Source organism: Fundulus heteroclitus, chromosome 12 (genome assembly GCF_011125445.2).
Source record: "Fundulus heteroclitus isolate FHET01 chromosome 12, MU-UCD_Fhet_4.1, whole genome shotgun sequence".
Classification (NCBI taxonomy): Eukaryota; Metazoa; Chordata; class Actinopteri; order Cyprinodontiformes; family Fundulidae; genus Fundulus; species Fundulus heteroclitus.
In genome coordinates this window covers 3,179,204-3,205,106 of record NC_046372.1, presented here as the reverse complement: position 1 = coordinate 3,205,106, position 25,903 = coordinate 3,179,204, and the positions used below count along the sequence as shown (strand labels likewise).

The 25,903-nt window shown below is 40.9% G+C and overlaps 1 protein-coding gene across 4 annotated transcripts in view; it reads left to right on the top strand.

Annotated features, from left to right (window-relative positions):
* The first annotated feature begins 273 nt into the window (after positions 1–273).
* Positions 274–25,903, top strand: part of ebf2 (EBF transcription factor 2) — a 42,635-nt gene continuing 17,005 nt past the window's right edge. The window contains exons 1-6 of one of the 4 annotated variants that reach the window (XM_021316990.2): positions 274–928; positions 2,434–2,590; positions 4,175–4,232; positions 6,331–6,386; positions 6,507–6,580; positions 7,903–7,971. In XM_021316990.2, coding sequence (XP_021172665.1) covers positions 795–928; positions 2,434–2,590; positions 4,175–4,232; positions 6,331–6,386; positions 6,507–6,580; positions 7,903–7,971 — 548 coding nt within the window. In that variant the 5' untranslated portion in view covers positions 274–794. Of the gene's footprint in view, positions 929–2,433; positions 2,591–4,168; positions 4,233–6,330; positions 6,387–6,506; positions 6,581–7,902; positions 7,972–25,903 lie in introns of all 4 variants that reach the window. The other 3 variants (XM_021316989.2, XM_021316991.2, XM_012863515.3) reach the window with 3 other exon arrangements.

The following is a 25,903-nucleotide window of genomic DNA, read 5'->3' as shown; positions in this document are numbered from 1 at the left end:
AGCTGTACACAGAGTAAAATATTTTTTTTTTTTTACACATCATCAATGTTGGTTACTTGTTCCTAAAACAAAAGTTTCTGTCATGCAAGCATCAAAATGTTGCCGTTTTGAAGCCGGCCCTGGTCCAACTGTGGTGTGAAAGTTTGCTGTGAGAATCACCGGTTGGATGCTGAATCTGGCAGCGGTCCAAACAACGGACGGACTTTACACCAATGAGAGCATCCATTTCAACAATCGGTCCCCCATATGGCACTTGGCCCCTCCTCCACGCTCCATCCCGGCGGAGGGTCTCATTCATGCTCCAGGGCAGCGGCTCACTCCCAGCCTGCTGGCCTCAGGATCAGCTGTTTTGATCCGGCCCGGCCTTGTGACAAAGGAAGACTTTCTACGCGCAGATCCACTTTTAAAGACCAGCTCCCGTCCCGTCTGATCTTCTCTGTCGGAGCAGATGATCCGCTGCGCTCCCACTCCTGCTCGAGATGTGCGCTCGGACAATGCTTGTAATCTGTGGAGACATATATTTACATTCATCTTTTGAGCCTTGAATGAAAGAAAGTCCTTGAGGATTTACACTGAGCCACATTTAGAGTCACATCACAGCTCCAGTCATTCGGTTTTCCCCAAAAGCTCACCGAAAGCTTCTTTTGCGGCGCTTTTGGAGGAGCGCAGCGCTCCGAAGAGGACATTCTGTTGGTTACCGAAGTGCTTCAGACTGTCCAGGTCCTCTTTTCGTCTCGCAACAAAACATATTATTATTTCAAAAAGTGCTCCAAACGACCAGGACAGGGCTTTAAATGTTCGGGATCCAGGAGCAGCTGATACGAGACGTGAGCGGATTAAAAGAGAGAACTCTTGGAGAGGAGATGGATCCAGTCCGGTCGTGGGTGCGTAATGTTGGGGTTGTGGATGCGAACGTTGCAGCGCAAAGGTAAAGTTCAAAAATCAACTTATTCTGCTACATTACCTTCTCAGACCTATGCAGAATTTTAACTTATGTCTTGTAAGGAAGTAGTTTGGAATGAAGATGCCAGAATAGAACGTGAAAACAACAGAAAAAGACTTGCTGTGTAATAATAATAATATTTAAAAAAAACTGCTCACATAAATCATTTAAAGTCAGTTACTCAGAAAGCGTTTTAAATTAGGTTTAGGGTTAAAACTCGGTTTTCAGTTAGATGCGCAACAGGGGATTCCCTGTCCAAAATTTTAAAGTTTGGATCAAAACTAAACGCTTTGCGCTAAAGTTTTAATCCGAAAAATTCCCAGCAATGGAAAAATATTATGTATTGAATTAAAATTGAAATTTAGCTTGCAGAGCACATTTTTCTTTATTTCTCTCCATTTCGTCATCCAAAAAACAGTTTCCATCTGTTAAAAAAAGAAACATTTTATAACGTGCAGGTTGTCAAAATGAAACTTTTAAAAACAATATCTCGCATTTAGCTCGGTTCTAATAATTCCCGCTCAGAGCAAAGTTAAATCGCAAGCAGCCAAAATAGCGCAGCTTTAATTTGACGAAAACAAACAGAGAAGGGAAGCTGTAACTGTAATTGTTGTATCGTTAAATAAAATCAGCTACAATTTTTTTCTCAATCCAGTGCAATTTTTTTTAATTTTATTGCACTAAAAATAATATTCGAATTGGCGCAATAATTTGTTTATTACAATAATAAAAAACAACAACAACAAAAAAACAATTATCCAAGCATGATTTTGTTTCGGATTGACCTCTTGTAAAACAACCACAACATCAAAGAGAAGTGCCATCCTAAACTGTCCGAAAACCTTTTAACTGGACCGTTTCAAAGCCAAACTTAAATACATTGAAACAACTGATGGACAAAACGTTACGTTTGTACTTTAAACTGAATGGATAGGAATCCAAAATGCTAAAAACCTTTTCTCATATAATCCCGTTTTGAATTTTTATAACATGCTCCCCCACTTGCAGAAGAAGTCAAAAGTCAAAAGTGTTTTTTGATGGGTTTTATGTTTTTTTTTTCATGTTTGGTTTTGTACCTAAAATGTCATAGATAGTGTTTTTTAAGAAGACTTTTAATCTTAAAATTTAAATCCTTATTAGGTGTTTTTAAATAGATAAAACACAAGCTAAAATGCTCTGACATTATCTATCTTCAAGTAAAGCAAGAAATTAGAACAGTTTTGAACCAGGCCTATAACTTATTTATTTATACCTGAATAAAAAAAAAAAGAAAGAAAAGTATACACTAGTCAAACTCTTTATAGTGCAATATATATATATATATATATATATATATATATATATATATATATATATATATATATATATATATATATATATGAGACACGTTTCTTTCATTTTTACATTTTAATCTGAAGAAGAATGAGTCTCAAACAGGGAGGTAAAGTGAACATGAGAGTTCATGGTGTCTCTTGCTGTTGTGTCCTCAGTGGAGTGGCCCTGTCAAGAGCTCACTTTGAGAAGCAGCCGCCCTCCAATCTCCGCAAGTCCAACTTCTTCCACTTTGTCCTGGCCCTCTATGACAGACACGGCCAACCTGTGGAGGTGGAGAGGACGGCGTTTGTGGACTTTGTTGAGCATGAGAAGGTGAATACCTTTCTGTCCTAATGGTTGTCTGACGGTGCCAATAATTCAACATGCCACTTTAACCCCAACTCTACGTTTGAAGAGAAATACACAGTTTGAAATAATGTTCTTTTTTAAAAAAAAAAAACAACAAACCTGACAATATTTCACTTTACCGGGTGCTTAAAACTTAATCTTCCCCATCCTGAGTACAGCCAAACATATCGAACAGCTGACGGCTACATGTTTACACGAGCTTCACCCTCAATGAGCTGATGATGGGGGATTGAAAAAGAATATCTAATGACTAATTAGCAGCTCGCCTCATTAGGAGGATATCACCACTTTTTAAAATGCAAATCATGCTTGCTGCTGTTAAGATATACAGTGAACTAATCATCAAAGTGTCTTTTCATTAAAGCCCCCCGTGCTTTAGTGGAAGGTCTGCTGTAGAGTTTGAAACTCCTCAGTTCGGACGGGAACAAAACGAGGAAGAGCTGGAGATGGAGGAGTGAGGCCTCTGGCCAGGGTTGATGATGTGTCTGTGCTTTCTGGTGGACTTGTCCTGTAACTGTACTGAGCAGGATAAAAGGGGGACACCTTCCTGTCACCTGAACATAGTTTTTGTGCCGTAATTGATTTAGGCAGTGGTGCTAATGCCAGGATTGAAAGCTGTCACTGTGCCGCTTGTTGTGCCATACAGGCCAGCGCCGACTCACATGATGACAGGGGAGAAGTTCATTTTCTGCATGGTTACCCTGGCATCTGTTTTTGCCTCGCAATTATGCAGCAGTAAAGCGATGGCATGGCAAAATAAATGCTCCTCTGAGTGCATTTGCAAAAACTTTATGAAGCCAGGCATCCATCTATCACCTGTTGTGTCTTAGTCTCACTCCTTATATAGTCTGCTTTATGCATCTTAATTCCTGCACTTTCTTCTTCCTTCTTTACAACTGCATCGTTTTGCCCGTTTCTTTTTCACTCCCCAATCTCCTTTCTCACTCTCCTCCTTCCCTGAGCTCATCTCTGCGAGATGCAGACCTCCTGGGTTATTGGACCAGAGAGCATTCCTTTGAGACCACTTAGAAAGACCAGTGGAGGTAGAGGATAAGAAAGAAAGAGGCGGAACAAGAGCCAAACAGGGAAGAAGTGAGAGCTCGGGCGAAGGAGGGATAGTGGAAAAGAAGTTTTTTCATGTCAAGGTCCACTGGTGCTCAGGCTCACACACAGCAGGGGAACACAATTCCCCCCCCCCCCCCCCCCCCCCCCCCGCACACACACTGGCACGTACAAATGTTCCCCCTGCTTTGCTGCAGAAACGACCGTTTGGTCAGATCTTAGTGTTTCGGGACGCTGGTATCAGAGACGATGGCTCAGCCTCTACAGCGAGCCTGGAGCTGAAGGTTAAGTGCTCCGCTTATATGCATGATAAGCTTTGAGCTTTACTGCTCTGATCTGGAAGATGCTCCATGGAAAAGAGCGTGCTCCAGGATTGTAATAGACTTGATGTGCTTAACTCTCATGCCCATGTGCCGATATCTATGCCCACTCAACGACATGCACTGTGCTTCCCTGTGTGTGTGTTCCCCACTTTCCAAGGAGCAGACGGGAGAAAAGACAAATAACGGCACCCACTACAAGCTACAGCTCCTCTACAGTAACGGTGAGTTGAAACCGAAATCTGTTTCCTGGACTTTATTTTGATTTCATTTAGCCGTAACTAGCTCTATTAGACCCACTACCAGGAGTTGTAGGAGTTTAGCGGGACACACCCCTCCCTCAGCCACATCCTTCCCCTGCAGCTCATTGTCTGATCTGTCTTTTCTAAGATTTTAAAGCTCTCCAAGCTCTGGGCTCAAGTAGAGGAAAATGAGCTAAATGTTGCCACCCCGTTCGAACCGCCACCCTCTGCCCCCGTACTTCCTTCACATCAGATCGGGGGATGCACAGAAAAATGTGGTTCCCATGAGCCACCGCTGCCCCTGCTCTGCCATCGCAGTAGCACCCATGGGAGAGAAGATAAAAGGCGAGTTCTGGAGAAGCCCCCTTCATGCAGAGACGAACGCACCACATGTACACGCAGGCACGCCGAGAGCATTTCCTCTACATGCCCTCCTCTCTCCCCCTTCCCCCGCAAGCTATATCAAAGGCGTCTCAATCGAGACTTTGATGAGAGGAACACATTTTTAAAAGCAGTACTCTCAAAAGTCTCTGTAGAGAAAATCCACGAGCAAGACTGTCTTCTCTCACGCGTTGAATGCTGTTTCTTTACAGCGGAGGATGGAAATCTCAAAGAGAGAGACCCCAAAGTTTCTAAATATTGTTACAGTCACACGGCGGCACCTTGAACTTTTCTTATTTTGCCAGTTTACAACCAGAGATTTCAAGGGATTTTATCTGGAGTTTTGTGAAGTGAAGGAAAATTATATATATATATTTTTAACCGAAAAATCCCCCCAATTACTCTGAAACCTTCAAAGGAAATCCAGCGCAAAATACAATTGTTTCAGAAGTCACCCTATGCACCTTTGTGTACATTATTCAATGTTCTGTGAAGACCTCAGAAATGTGTTAGAGAACATTAGTGGACCAGCAGCATTGTGAAGACCGAACCTTTTTGACTGCGTGGCAAGAGCAAAGACGTTCTTAAAAGAAAGTCATAAGAAGTCTAGTGTTGCAGTCCGCCACAAGCCATTCAGGAGACCCAGCACACATGTTGAAGAAGGTGCTCTGGTCAGATGAGACCAAAATTACCCTTTTTCCCCCTACATGCAAAAAACGCTGAGCAAAACCGAGACCGTGTAACATGGTGGTGGCAACATCATGCTGTGGGGATGCTTTTCTTCAGCGAGGAGACAGAAGTTGGACAGACTTTAAGGGATTTTAGGTGGAGCTAAAAATATGGCACTGCTGGAATGAGTGTGCAAAGCTGTCAGAGACAGACAGAACCCAAAAAACGCTTACAACTGAAACTGTTTTCACTAGATTTCAGTAAGAGGCATCAAACTAAAAGGGTATGAATACAAATGTACGGCTTTCTTTTCAACGTTCTATTGAAAAAAAACTAAAAAACGTATAAATACATGTGTTGTTTTCCTTCGACTTTCCAGCTCTCCACTGTTTGTGTTGGTAAATCCACAAAATCCCCCGACAATAGATCAGAGTTTGGTGGTTTTAATGTGACAAAATGTGAAAAAGCTCACTGAATATGAGTACTTGTGCAAGGATCTGTATTGGTTTATACGGCCTTGTCAATCATCTCAACCTCGAGCAAAGCCCAAAGCCAACACAGAGACAACCACAAAGAGCACATCCTGACAAATCCGTGAGAATCCTGTAAATTATGGCCCTAAAGTAGGACATGAGAAATGTTTATCAAACATCAAATGACTCAATTCCCTCTGAAACCATTGCAGAAAAATACATGATTGCACACCACGCTTGTTCTTCTCAGCTCTCTGGACCGAGTTCAATACTTTTTTTTGTGAGAGACTGTCGGGAGTTTGAAAAAGAATAATGTATCCCATAAATCTGGTTGCTTTATTTTTAGCATTTAGTGGGTGTTGAGAGCATTCTTGAGAATATCAGGACTGGCTTTGACATACTGTGTGATTTTTAAAAACAAATCCAGACATGATGGGTCCTGATTTATCATATGAAAATGATTTGCGTGTATAATAATTCCTCAAATTTCTCCTCCTCAGAACAAGTCTCAAAGTCATTAATGCGATTCACATCCTGTCTTTTTGTTTTTCTCACAGGCGTTCGTACGGAGCAAGATCTCTACGCGCGGCTTATTGACTCCGTCACCAAACAGGTTGGCAGACATTCCTTAAACCCTCCTGAAAAGGATTTCTGTTCATTCTAAATAAACAAGTTCAGTTATTCTACATGAAACTGAATCTGTCCCGCCGGTCTTTATTTCCCCCCCTTAAAGCCCATATCATACGAGGGACAGAACAAGAACCCAGAAATGTGCCGAGTTCTGCTCACGCATGAGGTTATGTGCAGGTGAGTGACACACGGTGATTGAAATCTTTGCCTAAAGGGCAAATCCAAAAAAAAAAATCCAAATATCCATTAGTCTTTTTCACTCTGGTTTTCTCAGTGTACAGGAAATGTGTTTTTGCGAGTGTTTTTCTTGAAAATGGGTCTGCCGTTGAACTGCAAGTCCACCCTATCTGTCATCATCCTTGTTACAGTGCTAACCCCATGCAGCTTTCTGATGTACTGCAGCAGGTCACTGGTCCAGCTCGCGTTTCTTCTTGGGCCCCCTTCTCTGTCTGACCTGGGATTTCTGCAGTCGGAACTCAGCTAACAGCACCAACCAATTAATGGGGAACAGTTTCCCCCCTTTGCTCATTGAACTATAACTCCTGCTGTTATATTTTAGCCAGGATGGCACGTGTGAACATGGGATGACAAGTGTACTCCGGCAAGCAGTTTTAAAGAGCTGATTTAATAGCGTTTAAAAACTCGAATTAGAATAAGGACCAAGGAGATTTTATTGTTATGAGGTGAAGAAAGAGGCGAAGTGAAAGGAGGGTTCTGGGTGAGAATTATGGTCTGGAAGTGGGGCAGTGACCTGGGTTTCAGAGAGGTAAAAGATTTAGTCCTGGGACGCGTAGAGAGGAACCGAGACGGACCGGGCTCTGCCATTGTGTGGCCAGCAGATGCCCGAATGTGACTCACAGCTGGCTAATAACAGAGCCGAGGAGGCAGAGGGCAAGCATCACAGCTGGGGAGTGAGGCCGTCTGACAGGGGGGCGGAGGGGGGAAGGGCAGGGCCAAGCTGGGACACGGGAGGGCTGAGGCGAGGTGTAGGGGTGGCAGATGGTTAGGGGTGGGGGCACTTTTGTTATGCAGTGAAGGGGACTGGGAGGTGTGTAGGGGGGGGGGGGGGGGGGTGGCTGGCCAGCAGGCTCCTCGGACAGAACCGCTGACGAATGGTAGGATGCTGTGGGACAGTGTGTGTGCGTGTGTGTGTGTGTGTGTGTGTGTGTGTGTGTGTGTGTGTGTGCAGTGGAGCTGCATGGGGGTTGAGTTTGATTTCAGAATCAATGTGACAGATTGCCCGGCTGGCTTTTCACTTTTGAATGGTCTCTCACTGTTTGTAGGGTGTGTTGTTGTACCTTTTCTTCCTCTTTTCTTCTTTTGTCTATTCTTCCCCTCCCCTCTCATGCCTCCTTTGTGTGTTTCTGGATTTTGGCTGACCGCAGGGCAGAGTTGTCTGGGGCTGTGGATGCTCACGGGCCAGACAAATAATAGGCAGTTTGGTTCAGTTTTTCTGACTTTTTTTCCCCCCCCTTCTTTTCCTTTAACCACCCACTCAGCCGCTGCTGCGAGAAGAAAAGTTGTGGCAATCGAAACGAGACGCCCTCTGATCCGGTCATCATTGACAGGTAATAACATGAAAGCATGTCCCCCACAGTGTCCAAAACTTCACAAATTATCAACCTATGCACACTTAATGTTGAGTTTGACTTTTCTCTTTGCATATATGGAGGTAAACACTCACACGGGTTGCATATCAGGAGATACAGGGCTCTTTTATTTACTCCTTAAAACTAAAGATAGCTAGATAGTTTCAGCAGTTCCTCTTTTGTAAATCAGATGTGAACTCATACTTTAAGGCAACCTGACCCACTCTACTGTTTGCCTAAGCAAAGTAAAAGAAAATGTGATCTTGAAGGGTGCTGTAAATGTCACGCATTTGCTGTTTTGGAGGTTTCACATCCGATTGTTCTAAATGAAGCCGTCCTCTGTGAGACATTTTGGAAAAGTCATGTGTCAGTTCAAACCCGAAAGGGAAACATTTCATGCCTGTTTACATAATGGACGCTTTAGAGTAGTTTGCTATTGTCTATCCATAATCTACTATAAAAAAAGGTCCTTACGTGACTCTTGGAGTTATTTTGGTTTGACCAGGGGCCTAATTTGTTGTATTTCACAAGAGTCAAGCATTTCAGATGAGGATCCCAAACAAATTAAGCAGAAACAAGGTGTAGTACAAAGTTTTCAGAGGCTAATATACTATTGGATTAAATTATACATTTAAATTTGATGAATTTATTACATTGAAAACATCTGTAATGCTGTGGTTTCAGTACATGGGTAAAAAAAGGGTTTGTTTACAGGTACAACATTGGGACTAAATTGACCCTGAGCGGGTCTTAAGACATACTTTTGTTTTCATTTGGATATTTTATGCTTTTCACACCTCAGTTCATTACCTGGCCATTCAACTAGGTAACTCAGACTTAAAACCCTTGAGAAATACAAAAAGCCAAGAACCAGAACTGGGTCTATACATACAACACTGCAAAGAATGATATTAAAATATGATTTTTAAATGTTTTATTATCATTATGAAAAACCCAATTTATTCCCATTTCTTAAAATGTATGTGCAAAAAATATAAAGAATAACACGGGTTAAATTAGCAAAGAATAGAATCCAAAAGGAAATTAAAGCGGTCACAGCAGTATCACTTAAAGACACAACAAAGAATGCAATACATAGCTATAAATACATTTTGTTTGCAAAGAAGTAAAAAAAAAAGAAGAAGAATTGAAAGACCGATATCAAAACATTAAAATCAGAAAAGAGACAGAACAGCATAGTCATAAAGTTGATGAGACTGATCAGATCTGAATCAGTTCTGTGAGCCTGGACCTCTCAAAGTGGAGTTATAAAGCGTGACAGAAACAGGCAGGATGCTGTGATACAGTTTGGTTGAATCTTATCAAACTGCTGCAGAGGTTTCCTCTTAAATGAGCCAGTCTTTACTGGAGAGACTGTGCGTCATCGGCCATGTTTCCATCAATGTTTTTTTTTTTAATTCACACTTAGAAATACTGCATTAGAAAGAGTTGATCGAAACTGAAAAACTCAAAATAACTTCTTCAAGTTTTTATGCTCGCTTGAGGTGGTTTTTGGGTTTTGCGAAGAATAGTTAATGCGGAAAATGAGAGATGGAAACACATTTGCTGAATAAATTCTGACGTAGTGAACAATTACCTCACATGACTGATCAGCTGTTTCTGCTGTCGGCTGCTTCCCGGATATTCCCATAACATGCATAGAATTGAATTTCTTTCTTTTTGTCTCAGGACAGCAAGTGATATCGCTGGTACAAGTTAACATGACAGAACAGAACATTTACAACTTGCAGCAACACATTCTTTTCAGCTATAAAACAACCATGCATAATATCAATGTCTGACGGAATTATGCTTTGCGCAGCCTGATTAATTTGCTCAAAACCAGTACATGGAAACACGCCTAATTCACTTTTTCTTTTTTGTAACATTTTAAAAGTTCGCTCAAAATGTGTGTGAAAGTTGGATGGAAACATGGCTACTATCTAAAATTTTGATCAGCTTTGTCATCAGGTTTAATGCATACACTAATCTATCTCAAACAAGGTGATTCCCAAAGAACTACTTGCTTAAAACCTTGGATAGAGTCAATATTTAGTGGAAGGATGACACATCTCTCAGGTCTCCCATGTCAGGTCTTTGCTGGAAAGTTTTTGGTTTCTTTACTTCCAGATGCCTTTTATTTGCTGGTGTGTTTTTTTTAAGCCTGGAAATTTTTCTTTTATCCCTTCCCCAATATCCTTATCCTCTCAGCACACGTTACACATGTGCTTTTATGTTCAGGTACATAAAACTACATTTTTGTTTGTAAAAAAAACAAAAACAAAAAACAGTCAAAGTCTAACAAAAAACTGAAAGAACTTCAGAAATCCTGGATAACAGTCAAAAGTACTTAAATCCAGTTTTAAGGTAGTAATGTATTTGAAAGAAATTAGCTGTGGTTTAAAACCTTTGCACAGTATTTGATATCAAATTTCTAACACAGGCTAAGGCAACAAATTAACTTACATTAAAAGGTATTTAATTGTTTCTGCCATATTATGTTATACAACATTAATCTGAAAATGCAGTGATTTTCAGCCAGTTTCCTTGTATGACACCCTCTACAGTTTTAGAGCTGCATCTCCAAAGATTTCAAGGCCTTAGTTAGCCACTGCTCCTTTTCTACCTCTTGTTTTTCCTTCCACTTAACTTTCCATTAAAATGTTAGGAAACACCTCTTATTGAAGTTAACAGTCTTTTTCATGACTATGTAGGCCATGACATGGGCAGAACATAACATTTCTGTGTTGAAATATTTGTTTATTAGTGTTAATAAAGTATTCTCAGTTTATCAAAAACTCTATTATATTTTTATTTGAATTGCTGATAATATTCTAATTTATTGAGCTGTACCTGCATTTTTATCTGCACCTGCTGCTCTTTGGCCTTTCTGGGTCTGTTGGAAATGTTTCACTCCTTTTGACGATGACATTAGTGCAGGTTGCCTTTCATCAGAAGCATAAATGCTCACCTTCACAGCCACTTACCAGGCTTAACACCAGATGACCACCCCTCTATAATCAGCGTACGGTTCAGACTCCACGTCCTGGGCTTCACGGAGGCCTTGTACTGTCTGCTTGGCATTAACCACGGTGATGAATGCTCACCAGCACACCGTACATGTGAAATAGTTTCTTTGTGATGTCAGAGACTCAACCTTCATCATCTCTTCCCCTCTCTCTCTCTCTCTAACTCCCACCTTTCTGCCCCTCTTCACGTTCTTCTTCCTCTCAATTGTCTGTCAAGGAAACACACACTTCATATACGTCAAGGACCCTTTTCTTTTTCCCCTCCTCAGTTCAAGCTGGCTGGTTGTTGACAGTGTGTCTCTGAGGATCTTGGCTGAAGATAGTTTTCATATAACGGAAAAAGAAAAAAAAAAAATTGCGCTGTTGTTTTCTTGAGTTTTCCCAGAATACGGCAGAGCAACTGCTTTTCCCATTTACAGTGGCACACGGCTTCAACAATGACCGCCTTTTGGCTCCTTTTTTGTTTCATACTTCCTCCGACCATGGCCGAATGTCTTTTGAAAACGGTCTATTTTATAAGTTTAGGCTGTACGGCTCTTGTGGGTTGAAATTCCTGACCCAAATGAGGCCCATTTTATCTTGATGGGAACTTCTCCATCCTGGCCTGCAGAATCTTCTCCTCAGGGATCAACCAATTAGCAGCCAGTTATTTTCTGATAAGCCAATAAAATTTTGTCTGACCCACATTGCCTTTTCTAGTCTAAGAGGGAAGCTGTAGTGATTTGGTTGAGCACAGTTTGCACGCCCGTGCCCAGAATGTCTGTGCTGCTTGTTTGCACACAAGAAAGATGTATGTTTTTAGTGTTTGTGTTGCGATCCTTTCTTTATGTATGTATGTGGATGTATGAACGATTGGCTGTGTGTCTGCGTGACCCTTACTGTGACCTTTTTCCCCAGTCACTGCTTGGAGCTTAAATTATTCATGTGTGTATGGATGTGTGTGTGTGTGTGCGTCTGTGTGTGTGTGTAGGAGACGGTCTGTTTCTGTGGCTGCAGTAATCAGCCTCCTGCTCCCAGCCCCAACACCTGTTCTCCAATTAACATGCAGCGTGCTGGGGCCCACTCGCTCCCTTCGCCCAGCCGCTGCTTTCCACCCCTTTTCCTCCTTCTTTTGCTCTTTATTCTCACAGTCGCAGCCTCGTGCCTCCTTCCTTTAAGCCCCCCCCACCCGCACAAGCTTGCACACCCCTCTCCCTGTTTTCCTTTGCTCCATATTCTTACTATTTTGACTCTCAATTTCCTAACTCCCATGCTACCCTTCTCTTTCTCTCTCCCATCCCTTTCACCCCCTACCCCATTCCCTTTAGCCTGTCTAATTTTGCCATAATTAGGCAGTGTCATTAGGACACCTACCCAAGCACAAGGGAGTTTGCAATTCCCCAAACAGCCTCAAACCCCCACTTTTCTAATCTCCTTTCCATATTGTTTCAGTTTTCTCCCCCCCCCCCCCTTTTCTCCCCTTGCTACTGCTGGTGCTGCACCCCTCCCACTCACTAATCCTGATTTGAGAGAAAAGAGAAAGAGAGGAGATCACAGCTGATCCATGAGGAGGGGTGTGGATGGGTGGTGGGGAGCAGGGACGGAAGGATGAAAAGGGCAAGGGCAGCCGCTGACAAAGAGATGACTCAAGTTGCTTATACGGGCGAGCATTATCTAATGCTCCGCTGCCTGCTGCGCCTAATAGTTTTACATCTGTATAATCTTAACACTAGTGAACCACCGTACTACTGAAGTGGCTTCTCTGTTTGCAGAAGGCCCACTTATCTTTGACTGATGGGGTGACCGGCTCACTGATTGGTTTGATGATTGATTAGTAGAAAAAAAAGAGTACAGATCGATTACTCTTGGCTCATCACCATAAATGTTGATCATAAAACCCTTGCAGATAAACTTTATATACCACTTTTTTTTTTTTTTTTTTTGAAGAAGGACTACTTCAAATACATCTTTGTATTTAAGAGAAATCTGAATCATCCCATCAAATAGTAGCTACTTGCAACTTCTTGGGACTTTGGGTTGAAATTGTCAAATGTCTTTAACAACAGAAACCTGAATAAAATCAAATATACCCCGCCATGTTTCAAAAGTAGCGTTTTCCAGTTATCGGTCTAGCTGTGCTCTCAATATTAACCCAGGCAGATCTGTTAATGGCGGCGTTATTAGCATTCATGACCCCTGACCTCTCAGCAACTATATTAGTTCTGGGTCCAGGATTTATGAGTGAACCGCGGGTTTTTACAATGGAGACAAGCAGATGTCAGTATTAGTGTTGGTCTGTGCGGTTCAGACCGGGAGGAGGAGGGGGTGGTGGCGCGAGAGTGTGCTTTTAAATCTGGCTAAGAAGCCCTGATCAATAGTTAGTCATAAGGAGTGTGTGGAAGGATCCATCGTACGAGGCCTTGTGAGGGGCAGTCAGGTGATCAATGGCGAGCACTATCTCACTAATTGATCGTGTTTCCAAGAGGGCTCTTTTTTAACAAGCCGCTGCTCCGAGAAAAGAAGAATAATCAATAGAAATTTTCCAATGCTGTCAATAGGGCTTTTTCCTCTCCCCCCACGCACATAAATGGACTCGCAGAATAATCCCACATTCTCCCACATGCACACTTTAAATTCTCAAACATCTAAACATCTATCACGCTTTTCAACAAACTTCCAATATTCTGCCGTTTTGCTTCTTATTTGTGCTAAAAATGACTTCAGATGCTCGACTCCAACGGGAATCCATTACTCTTAATCTCAGGTTGTGGGCTGTATTGATCTGTTGTTAGTCTTGGTTCGGGTGGTGTGTACCACAGGTACATGTTGTTTTCAGCTGGTGAACAGAACTGTTTTACTTTTGGTTTCTTTGTTATGGTTTTGCATCTTTGCAGAGCAATTTAGCAGAAAATCAGTTACCTTCAACTCAATTAAAAAAAATCCACAGTCTCATCTTATTGCTTAATTAGTTGTTTAAGCTGTGATGAGTTTTTAAAGCTGTCTTTCACATGAAAAGAAGGAACAGGACATCCCTGTTAAATCTCAGTAAAACGACACCAGATTTCAAGTTTAAAGTATCTCTACAAAGTTTGACAGTAAAATCCGTTCCCATTTGTTGCTTGATGCAAATGTCTGCTGATGTGGTATGTCAGTCTGGCCATCTGTTTCGAAGTTAGCCTTTCCATCTGCTTGTTCCCTGCTTGTCACAAGCAAATCTTGAAAAATATACTATAATGCAAGAGTTTCTTTGAGACCATCTACAGTACTTTGCCCTCACAGCAGGCCGGAGCATTTTCTTCTTGTCCTGCTAATGGTGGGGAACTGCTGCCTCCTCATTTTTCTGCTTGCAGCCAAAAAAACAAAATAACAGCTAAAACTTCTTTGGGAAAAGAACATTAAACTATCAGCCAGAGAATAAATGCTGCAGCATTTTTTTTGGACCATGTCAGAGGTCGAATTCCTCCCCGCTCCCAGATGCGTACTCAAAATCTGCCGCCAAGTCGCTCTGTTAGGCCGTTATATAGGCGCTCTAAGGTTTTATCTCTGAGACAACAATATCATTTCAGTTTTAGGAGACTTTTTTCTCAGGCTTACTGTATAGATCTTTATTTAATATCGCTGTTTACATTCTTAAATTCATGACTGTAAAAGGACACTGGTATGCTGTACACATTTAGCTAGTAGTGTTTCTACTACAGTTTTAATAATAATAGTAATAATAATAATAATTTAAATGTAGAAAACTGATGCTTTTACTCTACAGGAGCATTGTGTTGCTGAAAGTTGATGAATCAGTGACATATCTCAACACATTCATGCATTCATAAAAAACAGGGAATATTGAAAATCTCTATATCTAAAATCAAAATCAGAAGGATGAAGGAGGAGAAAGGATAATATATATATATATATATATATATATATATATATATATATATATATATATATATATATAAACAGACTTTTTGCTCTTACTCCTCATTCACTTGTCTTGCATGTGCGTTGAACACTGTGTGGTGTTTCAGTGGCAATAAACCTAGTAGGCAAAGTAATTTGTGGACACCCTTGGATAAACATACGTCAGAAGCCTTAAAATGGATTTATGTTTTATTAAGGCACAATATTCTTAAACTCAGACATGTGGAAATACTGTAGAAACTTTATTTTGAGTGAATGTATTCTGTGATAGAAAAATATTAAACAAGAAATAATTGTTTTTGTTAAAAAAAACATTGGTGGGATTATTGATACTCCTTATTTCTATACTTTGTACAACATCTGTTTATACTGCTTATACTTCTCCTATAACATTAAATATGATTGGAGCATAACATTTCTCTGTACTGTCCAGAGTCCTGGACTATCTTTTATTCAAAGCCAAATGAAAAACCTTCCATCTAACAGATTTTCTCACTGGAAGATTTTATTTTCGATGATAACAAGTACATGCCCTGCGATAGACTGCCGACCTGTCCAGGGTGAACCCTCGCCTCTCGCCCATTGACAGCTGGAGATAGGCACTAGCACCCCCTGTGACCCCACAAGGGATAGGCGTGTTAGGAAATGGATGGATGGATGGATAACAATTACAGATGCTCAAATGTGCTTTTTCTGCAACCAGCCTTAATTGTAATAGAAACGTAGTCAGATATGGCTATGGACAAAGGTTGATTTAGTTTTCTGGTGAAACATTTCTGTGTAAATTTGGGAATGCTTTATGGATCATTATCCTGCTGAAGGACCTAGATGAACTCCATTTTTCAGTCTCCTAGCAGAGGCCACCAGACGTTAAAGAGTTCATGATGCCATGCATTCTAACAAGGTTTCCCTTTGGAAGGGAGGCAGGCCCACATCATCCCAGATCCTCTACCATGCTTAACAGTGTGTATGGGTGCACTTTTACATATTCATGTGTTTCTGTAGGGAATATTTGTTACTAAAATGTCAGTAGTCTCATTTCACATTTCATCAGCTCACACTGCTCCAGTAAATTGTGAGTGAGTAAACTCCACATTTCCGTTTGTAATGGTAGGACAGAAAGGGCATTCTCTTGTCTAACCACGTCCAACCAGTTAGTATGGAGGAAGCTCTTATGGAGACTTGTTGACCCCAAGATGCAGCTTTTCTATAACATTTAGCTATGGATAAAGTTCCAAGAAATTTGGATCAACTTAAAAACATAAAGTATACATTAATAAAATGCTTAATTTAAATTTATTTCAAAGGGATCAAAACAATTATTTATGAACATTGATTTTTCTTCCATACTCCATGAATGCACTAAAATGAAATGTTGCAAACCTGAGCTTAAACTCACGTGGGATCATTTTAACTTACTTTTGTTTTTAGAGAATAAACAACTTGGCTCCAAATATTTGTCTCCCCTGATTCACACAATATGACAAGAGGTTAAATTGCCCATCAGTCACACGTGCATACATGCACAGAGACAATGCCAGACCCCTTGCTCCACTCAGTCCACCTTCACAGGTCCCTCCCTGGTGGGCCGCTACTGTCCGGTCCCCCCAGACCCCCTGTCAGTGAGCCCCTCAGGCAGGGGGGGGGACCAGCGAGCGTGGCGACAGGGGGCCTGGGGCTCTAATGCACACACTGAAGCGGCACACAGGCTGGACCACTGAGCAGCTGGCACAGGAGCATGGGGATGGCTCCTCCCTTGGGGCGACGTGAGCAGAAGAATGACACGAAGACAGACAGGGAGAGAAGATGAATGTCTGGAATATCAAAATCCCTGACAGGTACAGTTTTAGTCGGCCAGGGCCTCACACAGAGTTAGACAGAAGAAAAAAAAGTTCAGGGACCTTTGGTTAAAACGCTTCCTAAAATGTTGTCTCATGTGGTCTTACACTCTGGTGTGAACAGGAAGTTTGTGAAATCTGGCAGATTACAGGCCTGGTTTGGACACTTCTCTTAAGCAAGTGTTTGTGGTTTTAGCCTCCCCACAATGAATGGATCTGGCTTGTTTTTCTAGGGGATGAACAGAGGGGGGCATATGACCACGAAAGAACAGGCAAAATGTTTTCGCTCAACAGAATTAGTGGCAGCACTGAGAGGAAAAGAAGTGAGCGTATTTCATTAAATTAGAAACAGATTGGATAATTTGCCTCCTGAAAATCCGTCTTTCTTCATTAGTTTAGTAAATAGATGTTGTAACAGTGCAATCAGTTTCTTACAAGTGAGTACATATTTGTGGGTGTGAGGAGTCAGAGGCCAGTTAGTGGTGGTGTTCAAGGATAAGGCCTGTTTTTTTAGGCTGGATGCTGCTGGAGGAGGAGCAACTGTCCTGTTTGGGACTCGGTTTGGTCAAACTCCTCGTTAAGGTCTTAAATTTCACAGATGACTTGACAATGCCCTCCTGCTGCTGGGCCGGCCCTGTCAGTCACCTTGTTTTTCTGTTTGTTTTTCTGCGCTCTGGACAGACTGTGTTTTTCTCAGGAATCGGGTTTCTCTGCAGCTCTCCTCAATTCAGTTTCTGATGACCTTTTCAAACACTAATATTTACACATCTGTTGTATTACCTAAGATAGATTTGATTAAATATCTGCTGCAGGAAACATTACCTTTCTTTTGGGTCATATGTGAGCAGGTTAAGATTTTTACATCACACATTGATCCTTGTACTTGTGCTTAAATACTTGAAATAACTCAAGATTAGAGCTGTCCTCATCTTAAAGTGAACTGGCAAGGTAAAATATGACTAAACAAGAGGCAAAATGTTCTGGGTAAAGTTATTTTTCTTGCTCCAAAAAACTTGCAGAGCATGCTTTTCTTTTCTTTTTAAGTGGAAACTTTATTAGCAGTCCTTTTGTTGCAGCATTTTTGTGCTATATTTCTGTTGCAACAATGTTTGTACAACCACAGCATCAGTAACATCCGCATCCCAGAGCTATTGTCACACAGTTGCTATTTCTAATGTTAAACTGAAATTGTTCTGCAAAATAATAGGATTTACTGGATTTAATTATATTCTCACTTGTTTATTATAATATCCTCACTTTAATAGGGATTTGTAAGCTCATTAAATTAATTATAGCATTCACATAAGCTGTCAAGACCACATTTTGCACAAAAGAAAACCATAAATAACAATTCTACCTCTTGTTGTTGCTTTGGGACAGAAACTTGTTGCATGCATTTGTTTTTAAGCCTTTTTTGTTTTCAAAAGATTTTGTTTTCAGCTTTACACTTAAAAAAACCCACTCCCTTTTAATGTAAGTGCATATACTGTGTGGAAAATGTTTTAATATCACATATTTACATGTTAATACTTGTTTTAATACTCAAATATTAAAAACAACCAATGTTTTGTTTTCTGATGAGGGTTGCAGGCCGGAGAATTTGACAATCTTTCACATTTTTAACATAAGTAAAGAAATTCTTCTGTGAGCTCAGATGTTTTATTGAAAATATTCTAAAATAACATATTTACATATACTGATACTTCAGTGTTTCAGACAGAAAATGGGACATATCCACAGTCTAAAATTATGGTAGGAATAGCAAAAGATAAAGTTCTCCATGTTGACACAACGCTGTCTTGATTACAAAGTTACTGCCATGTTTTCCTTTGTCTCTTGGGCTGAAAACATAGAATATTTAGAGGTTCTGGTTCGGCACACTTTGGACTCTGTAATTTCAGGAAGATTAAAGTCACTTGACTTATTGTCAGAAAGCTGCTATTTACAGCGTTTCTGAATGTAAGACTGATATCACCGTTTGCATGAGGTTTTACCATTTGAGCGATAACACAACAGACAACAACAGAAATCATGAATAACTTTTGTCTATTTTGCTGCTTAATTTGTGTGTGTGTGTGTGTGTGTGTGTGTGCTCGTGCGTAAACAGAAACATTTAGCATGCAACTGTTTTTAGGCCATTGTAAATTTGGAGAAACGATTCTACAGACTTAAAGTTAAAGGAAATTATAACTCAAATTAAAGACATTAAAATCAAAGGTGGCGTCATTTTTGGCTGGGAAACAGATATTAAAGTTGACAGGGGAGACTGGATTGATGATTGGGGATTTCCTAACATGATTAAGTAAAATAAAAAAGAAAATCTTTGAAGAATAAGTTTTGTTTATTAGATTTTGGCTAGCATTTTTCTGTAATGCATTTCCAGATGATGTTCAAATGTAGTCATCGATGGAACTCGTAGTGTCATTTTATTGAAGTCTCTTGAATGTATGTGTGAATGTGTTAGTGTGTGTTGGGCCTCTGATGAATCTGTCAGGACTGAGGGCGGGGGGTGATGTGACTGCTGACAGGCTCCCAGCAGGCCTGCTGAGAGCCCAGACACTCTGTGTGCCCTCCCTCCAGCCTCCACAGCCACCCAGCTCCCCTTCTCCTCTCGCTGGCCTCGGCTCCGACACATTTGCTGCGTATTAGCCACGGACAGTAAATTACAGCACCCTGGACCTCTGGATGATTCCTCTACTTATTCACACGTTCTTCTTCTTCTCTCCTCCTCTTCCAGCTCGTCATCTCCACGCTTTCCTCTGTGTTCTTTGTCTTCTCTCAGTTTTGATCTGTTTTACTCTCTCTGTCTATCATTCGCGTCCTGGCTCTTGGACTCCCTCAACCCTGTCAGATTTCTCTCCCCTGTCTGTCTTTCTCCCACTTCTGCTATACTTCTCATCCGCCGTTCCTCCATTGTGTCACGCTACAAAGCGTTCCCTCCCTCATACACATCCCCTCCACTCCCCATTTACTTTCTTACAAGCAGGTCCCTGTTGTCTAGGCTTCACAGGTTTCTCAGCCGCCTCTCTCGCTCTCGCACCTTCTCCCTCTCAAACATTTCCCTCACTCTCCCTCCTTCAGCGTTCCTCCTCCTCCTCCGCCTCCTCCTCCCTCTTTCTGGAAACAGATGTTGTTTGTCAGATCTTATCATTACTGGCTAATTAAGAAGACAACTCTTCTCCTTCTGTTTTTGCTTCCCTCTCCTCTCTCTCGGTGCCATCCATCCCAGATTCATTGTTCTTCTCGGAGGAAGGTTCGGGTCAGGGTTTGATGCACACATGTTATTGGTGAGCCTGATAAGTGGCAGATTGACTGAAAGAGTATTAAAAAGGCAACATTAGTGTTTGTATGTTGCTGGCAACCTTTTATTCATTTGCTGGTGTTACTCTGCATCTCCATGTGACAGTTGTGAGAATATATTTTGAATCTCCGTCCCTCAGGACGCACCAAGCAAGCTGGGAGAGGTCAGGCCACTGATGGGACGTCTATTCCCCGTCCTGGTTGTGAATTCATGTTCTCGAGACTCTGAATATCCCTCCATATCCATCTATTTGGCAGAGTGAACACAGTCCCAAGTGACCGAGCTCTGAATGCAATCTCCGCTTTTGGCTTGGCTCTGGAGAACGGGACATTAATTCATTTAAAATTGTTAAAATGCACATTTAGAATCAGGTGAGAGGTTGTGCGGTAAAACTGCTTTTGGACCCAGGAGAAACCCAGCTGCAATGTTTGAGTGCCTGTGGTGTACCCTTCCCATCAGCCCGCTTTATTCCTCCCAGCTCCACCATGCCACAGTCAATTTCTCGTGGTGGTATGCTTGAAAGTTTTACGGCAGTACTGAGCCCTATAAATCAGCGCCCGTGGTTAAAAATGTTTGGCTTTGTCACAGTTCTCCAGTTTTGTGGCGGGCTGGGTCTGAACTGAGGTTGCAGAGGTGAAGCCAGCTCGGGAGGCAACAGAGAGAGGGGCACAACCAATCCAGGGTGCAAATGAATGAACAACAAAGCTCATGTGAATACAATGTGTCTGAAGCTACCACTGATTATTTTACCACAGAAACCCGGGTATTCCACTGTGATCTGACAACGGAAAGAGATCAGAATCAGACTTTTAGGGCTTAATGCAAACTGCTATGTGGAGAAAAAAACGAACGTTACTTTGGTCCTGCGTGTTACATTGAGGTCCTGGAATAAAACCTGTTAGAAGCTGCAAAACACTTGATATTGGGACAGAGGTCCATTTTCGGGCAGGACAATGACCCTAAACATTCAATCGGCTTATTATAATAGAATTGTTAAAATGAAAGTATATTCAATCACAATGGCCTAGTCAAAGTGCAGTCTTAAATAAAATCACAAACCTATTGCCTGATTTGAAAATTGCTGCTCAAGGACTGTCTCCATCCTATCTGACTGAGCTTGAGCTATTTTCTAAGAGATATGGGCTCCATTTCACTCTTTAGACGAACAAAGATGGTAAAGTCATAACCCAAAAGACTTTAACTGCATCAGAACATGGCTCTACAAGGACTGAGTCAGGAGAGTGGAATACAAACGCATGCCACACTTCTCATATTTACCATCATAGCACTGTCTGCACTATCTGTGAAAAAACAATCCCAATAAATAAAATACTATTAAATTTGTGGCTTAGTTTTAAAATGTAAAAAAATATATAATGGCATATGAATACCTTTGAAAGCTTAGTGAGCAAAAAGTATAAAATGGGCCAGAAAGGCACTTTATGTGTATAACCCTTATATAAATATCTGCATTTTTTAAGGAAGTTATGGAGTAGGAAAAAGAAAACGAACATAAGTTTGTGTCCGTGATGTTTGCTGCTGAGTGAAGCTGAAGCCACACAGTTCCATGTATGTTTTTGGAGGAGGAGGGGAGGCGTCTGGAGGAACCGGTGTGAAAGGTCCTGTGGTGGTATGCAACAGAGGAGGTATCAGTTCGTGGAGGGTTTTCTGTGCCCCATTAGCAGTGTCAGAGGTCATGTGCCCCGGGTGTTAACCCTGATGACCAGTCTAGCTTCCAGTCTGCCAGGGGACCCTGGTCCAGGGGTATTTATTACCTACCACTACCCTCGAGAGCCCCCCTTTTACCAACACACACAGACACAACCACCCCTCCATCCCCCCCAAACACAAATCTCCTGATGGAAGAAAACAAATCACCCAAAGTTGATCCTCAGCTGGGGTACATGTACTAATTGGATGCATGCCCATACAACGATGCATGATGACCCATCTGTAGCCTCGTGTCTTGGAATTAAACGTTGGTTCATCACGCTGCGGCGCGTTTCGGCTCCTCAGATGGACGTTTCCTCCAAAATCATCTTCTAAATCTGTGCCGATAACGCTGAGGCGATCATGTTTGAGGCATTGTCTTTGCTAATGTAATTTTGCATGACTGATTGTGCACACATGGTTGCCTGACTTTGGCCGTTTTGTGTGTGTGTGTGTGTGTGTGTGTGTGTGTGTGGTTCATGCAGCCTTTGTGTGACACATGCATGTCGGCCTGCTGTATGAGTTAGTGCTCTTAGTGTGTGAGTGTGGCAGAGGAAGGTCCTCAGCATGTCAGTATGTTTTAATGCTTCACATCTGGTTTCCTAATTTTCCTCCCTGCAGCTCCCCTCCACCGCCATGTCAGGACACTGTTTTGTTTTTTCAGGGTGGGGGTGATGGGGGGATTTCTGATGAGTGATGGCCCTGCATACAGGACGTCAACAATCTCCCTCTCTTCCTCTGTCTCTGCCCTGTCTTTTCTTCGTCTGTCTTTCATTGTGCGCTCACTTTGTATTCCCACCACCCTGTATCTAAGATATAGTGGATCAAGAGGTATTTTTAGTACTCTTGTCTGTTCGCCGAATCACTGAATTTGAACCGAATCAAACTTAGAAGAGAAGAAACTTCTCTTTTAGGAAGTGATTACAAAAATGTGCATCTGAATTCCTGCTGCCAGCAAAGGTGCATTCCCAAAGAGCTCAGAGGTCAATGTGTTTTATGACAATGTGAGAAGGCAGTTTATGTCAACAGTGATTAGTGCTGATGAAATCCTATGAAAGTTTCTGTTAAGCTTTAGGTGCTCACCAGATGATTAAGGCCATGTGTAAAGCAGAAAGAGCTACTTATGTGTAACAGATGCCCTAATGGACTGATAAATGAGAAACAGAGGTTCTTCTATATTGTACGAAACTGTAAGACTTGTCTATCTTTAATTGTTTTTAGATTTTAACTTGTTTTTGGAAAAGTTAGTTGCAGCAATTTTGATGCTCTTGCTGTGAGGTCTATATGGCCTGTTGAAGACAAAAACAGGGATGGACGCAACAATCAAAATGCTCCTTGTGGTGTCATATTAAAACAATTATAGGTGAAAACAGACCAAAAAGTCCCCAAATGGCTTCTCTGGAGGTCTTGATGCCTCAAATGAAAACAAATTGACTTAAAATATTTTTATTGAATAATTTAGACATATAATTTAGTTTAAATGATTCATCTTTTAAAATAACAAAGGGTTCAGATTTTCTGTGCTGAGTTGCTAAGCTCAGAGTGAACGCTACAAAAGGAGAAAAAAGATGCTCTAAAATTTATTTTTACCTCGAGCTGACAGCTAAATATTCCATCAAAGAAGTTTGCAGATTGTAAGTTTGATTATTGTTGTATTTTGGCTCTCAACCAAGAGTGTGAGCCGTGTTACAACCATCAGCAATATAAGAAGAAGAAAAAGCCTCATAAGCGTCCTCCAGTCCGGTTTTCCAGTTTAATGCCATCAGTGACAATCCACAAGGTTTCTTTGATTGAAACCTTTTTACCAACTGGAATAAATAACCGGAATAAATAGCAAAACTTAATCAAATTGGAACAAATTTGAATGTATGTAATTGGCTTTGACTCAATCTATATGATGGGATTAAATCCACTGTATGTGTTTCTGTAAAAAAAAACTGGACTTTGTTTCTTCTAATGTGTCTTGAAATTACAGTTGTTGTGAATCAGTGCTACCAAGATAAACTGAATTTAATGTTTTTTTTTTTTTGGCAAGTGTGCATCGGGCTTCTGCGTTTTTTAGGTCAGCAGTAGTTTTTCTCTATAGGCACTCTCCCATCAAGGCCATTTTTGCCTGAATTCCTTTTTTTTTTAATTTATAAACACTAATCTTGACTGTGCTTTAAATGCTGTTTAAAGTTCTTTTGCAAACTCCTGGATGAGACTTCCATGTGCTCTTAGTACTTTATGCAGGCTGGACAAGCCTAGGACGTTTCACAACTGATCCTAGTTTTCTCCACGTGTGAATTATGGCTCTCATTGTGATTTGCTGGAGTAACAAGGCATCAGAGATGGACTTGTAGCCTTTTCGAGATCAAAGTCACTGTAATAAATTGCAGTGACTTTGATTCTCATTTGCTTTTGTATTTCATTGGATTAGGACCTGATATATTGCTTTTCTTAATATTTTGGCATACTTAATGCCATCAGACAAGTTCTTTCAAAGTGAGTTCTTGATTGTGTATCTCAGTCAGTACTCAAGCGAGGGCTTGGCGAGGGAATTTCAACTCAGCTTTCCAAAAAATGTGCTTAGACACAATTATACTGTATTCTCAAACTTGATTTAGATTTAGATTTTTGATTTTTCCCCCCTAATGAATTAAATCCTCGTCTGAAAACTGATTTTCAAAACTACTCAGATTTTCTTTAGTTTTGAAATGTAAACAAAACACAAGGAATCTGCGAACGGGTAAAAACCTTTTCACAGCAATGTTGCTGTAACAGCATTTCAGTCATGTGCTAAACATGAAAACAGCTGCTCAATTTAAGATGTTCAAGTTTTATCTAACTTACTTAAGGTAAAAGGCATGTAAAAATATAGCTATTCAGGAAGTAAGTTATTCAATTATTTGTTGCTCGGAGGTCTTAAGCTAAAATCATAATGCTCTTAAAAAGGTCTTTGACAGTGTTCATCCAAACTTAGCAAAACTTGCAGGAACTCTGGCTCTGTTGTTGTTGGACCGACAACCAGCTTAACTTTAGCATAGCAGCTTGGATGCTGTTTGGCTGGGAAAAAAGTTTAAACTTAACATAAAAAGGGAAGCTGGTGAAAGTTTTGCTTTTTATTGTTTGGTAATCTTCCACTGTTTCACAGATGCACATGTATACATAAATATATTTTTTTAAAGTTTTACAATGGCTCAAAATCAGCAAAAATGAGGGGTCCACTTAACTAGGTGGTAACTTTCCAACACTGCAATGATTGATTTATTTTTCTACAAACTATTACTCTCTAATAGTGACTCCACAAAGCCTCTTTTAAGTAAACTATTCCTTTAAAGGGTCCCTGAAGACAGACTGTCTTGAGGATGTAGCACAGTTTACAACCCTCGGCCACAGGCAGCTCAGGTGAAATTCAATTACCTTCATTTTGATGATAAAACGAAAATTACATGAGATATTGCCCCTTTCTAATTAACACCTTTGACTTTTTTGTGTTTATCTAATCTAAGAGGGTTTATTTTTACTAAAGGTTTTTTAGAAAGTTATTTAGGCTAGTTCATGGTCTTGTAGAAAACTTTAAACTATCACTATAGCATACAACTGAAACGCTGATTCTCTTTTCCAGTTAGTTTTATTTACACTTGCACTATTTGCACACTCAATTGTTGCTCACTTGAAAGTGTTATTAGCAAAGAAGAACCTGCATTATTGAACAGTACAATCAGTAAACGTATAGCATTACCAGATTAAAAACAAACACACTTGCACGAGGAGATTCTTTGAAATCGGCCCTTCTGTGCAAATTTCCCCGTGACACGAGGATTACCTCCAATTCTTTGCTGTGTGTCGTACACTGTGCTGTGTGGGTGTGTTACTTCACCAAAACAAAACAAACAGTAATATTAAACTTTTGCAACCACAATAGAAAGGAGGGGGGGGTGTAATAAAAAAACCAGAGGGTCCTCAACTTCTTATTAATTATGCAAGATTAGTCTAATTATAATTCAGCAAATGAATGTGTGGCAGAAGGTGCGAGGCGACGGGGCTGGGAGATTTGCATGTTAAGTGGGCAGAGGGAAGCGGCTAATGCATGCTAATATATGCGTCAATGTCTCGCTTTAATTTCAGCATTTGCAGCTGTGTGCGTCCGAACT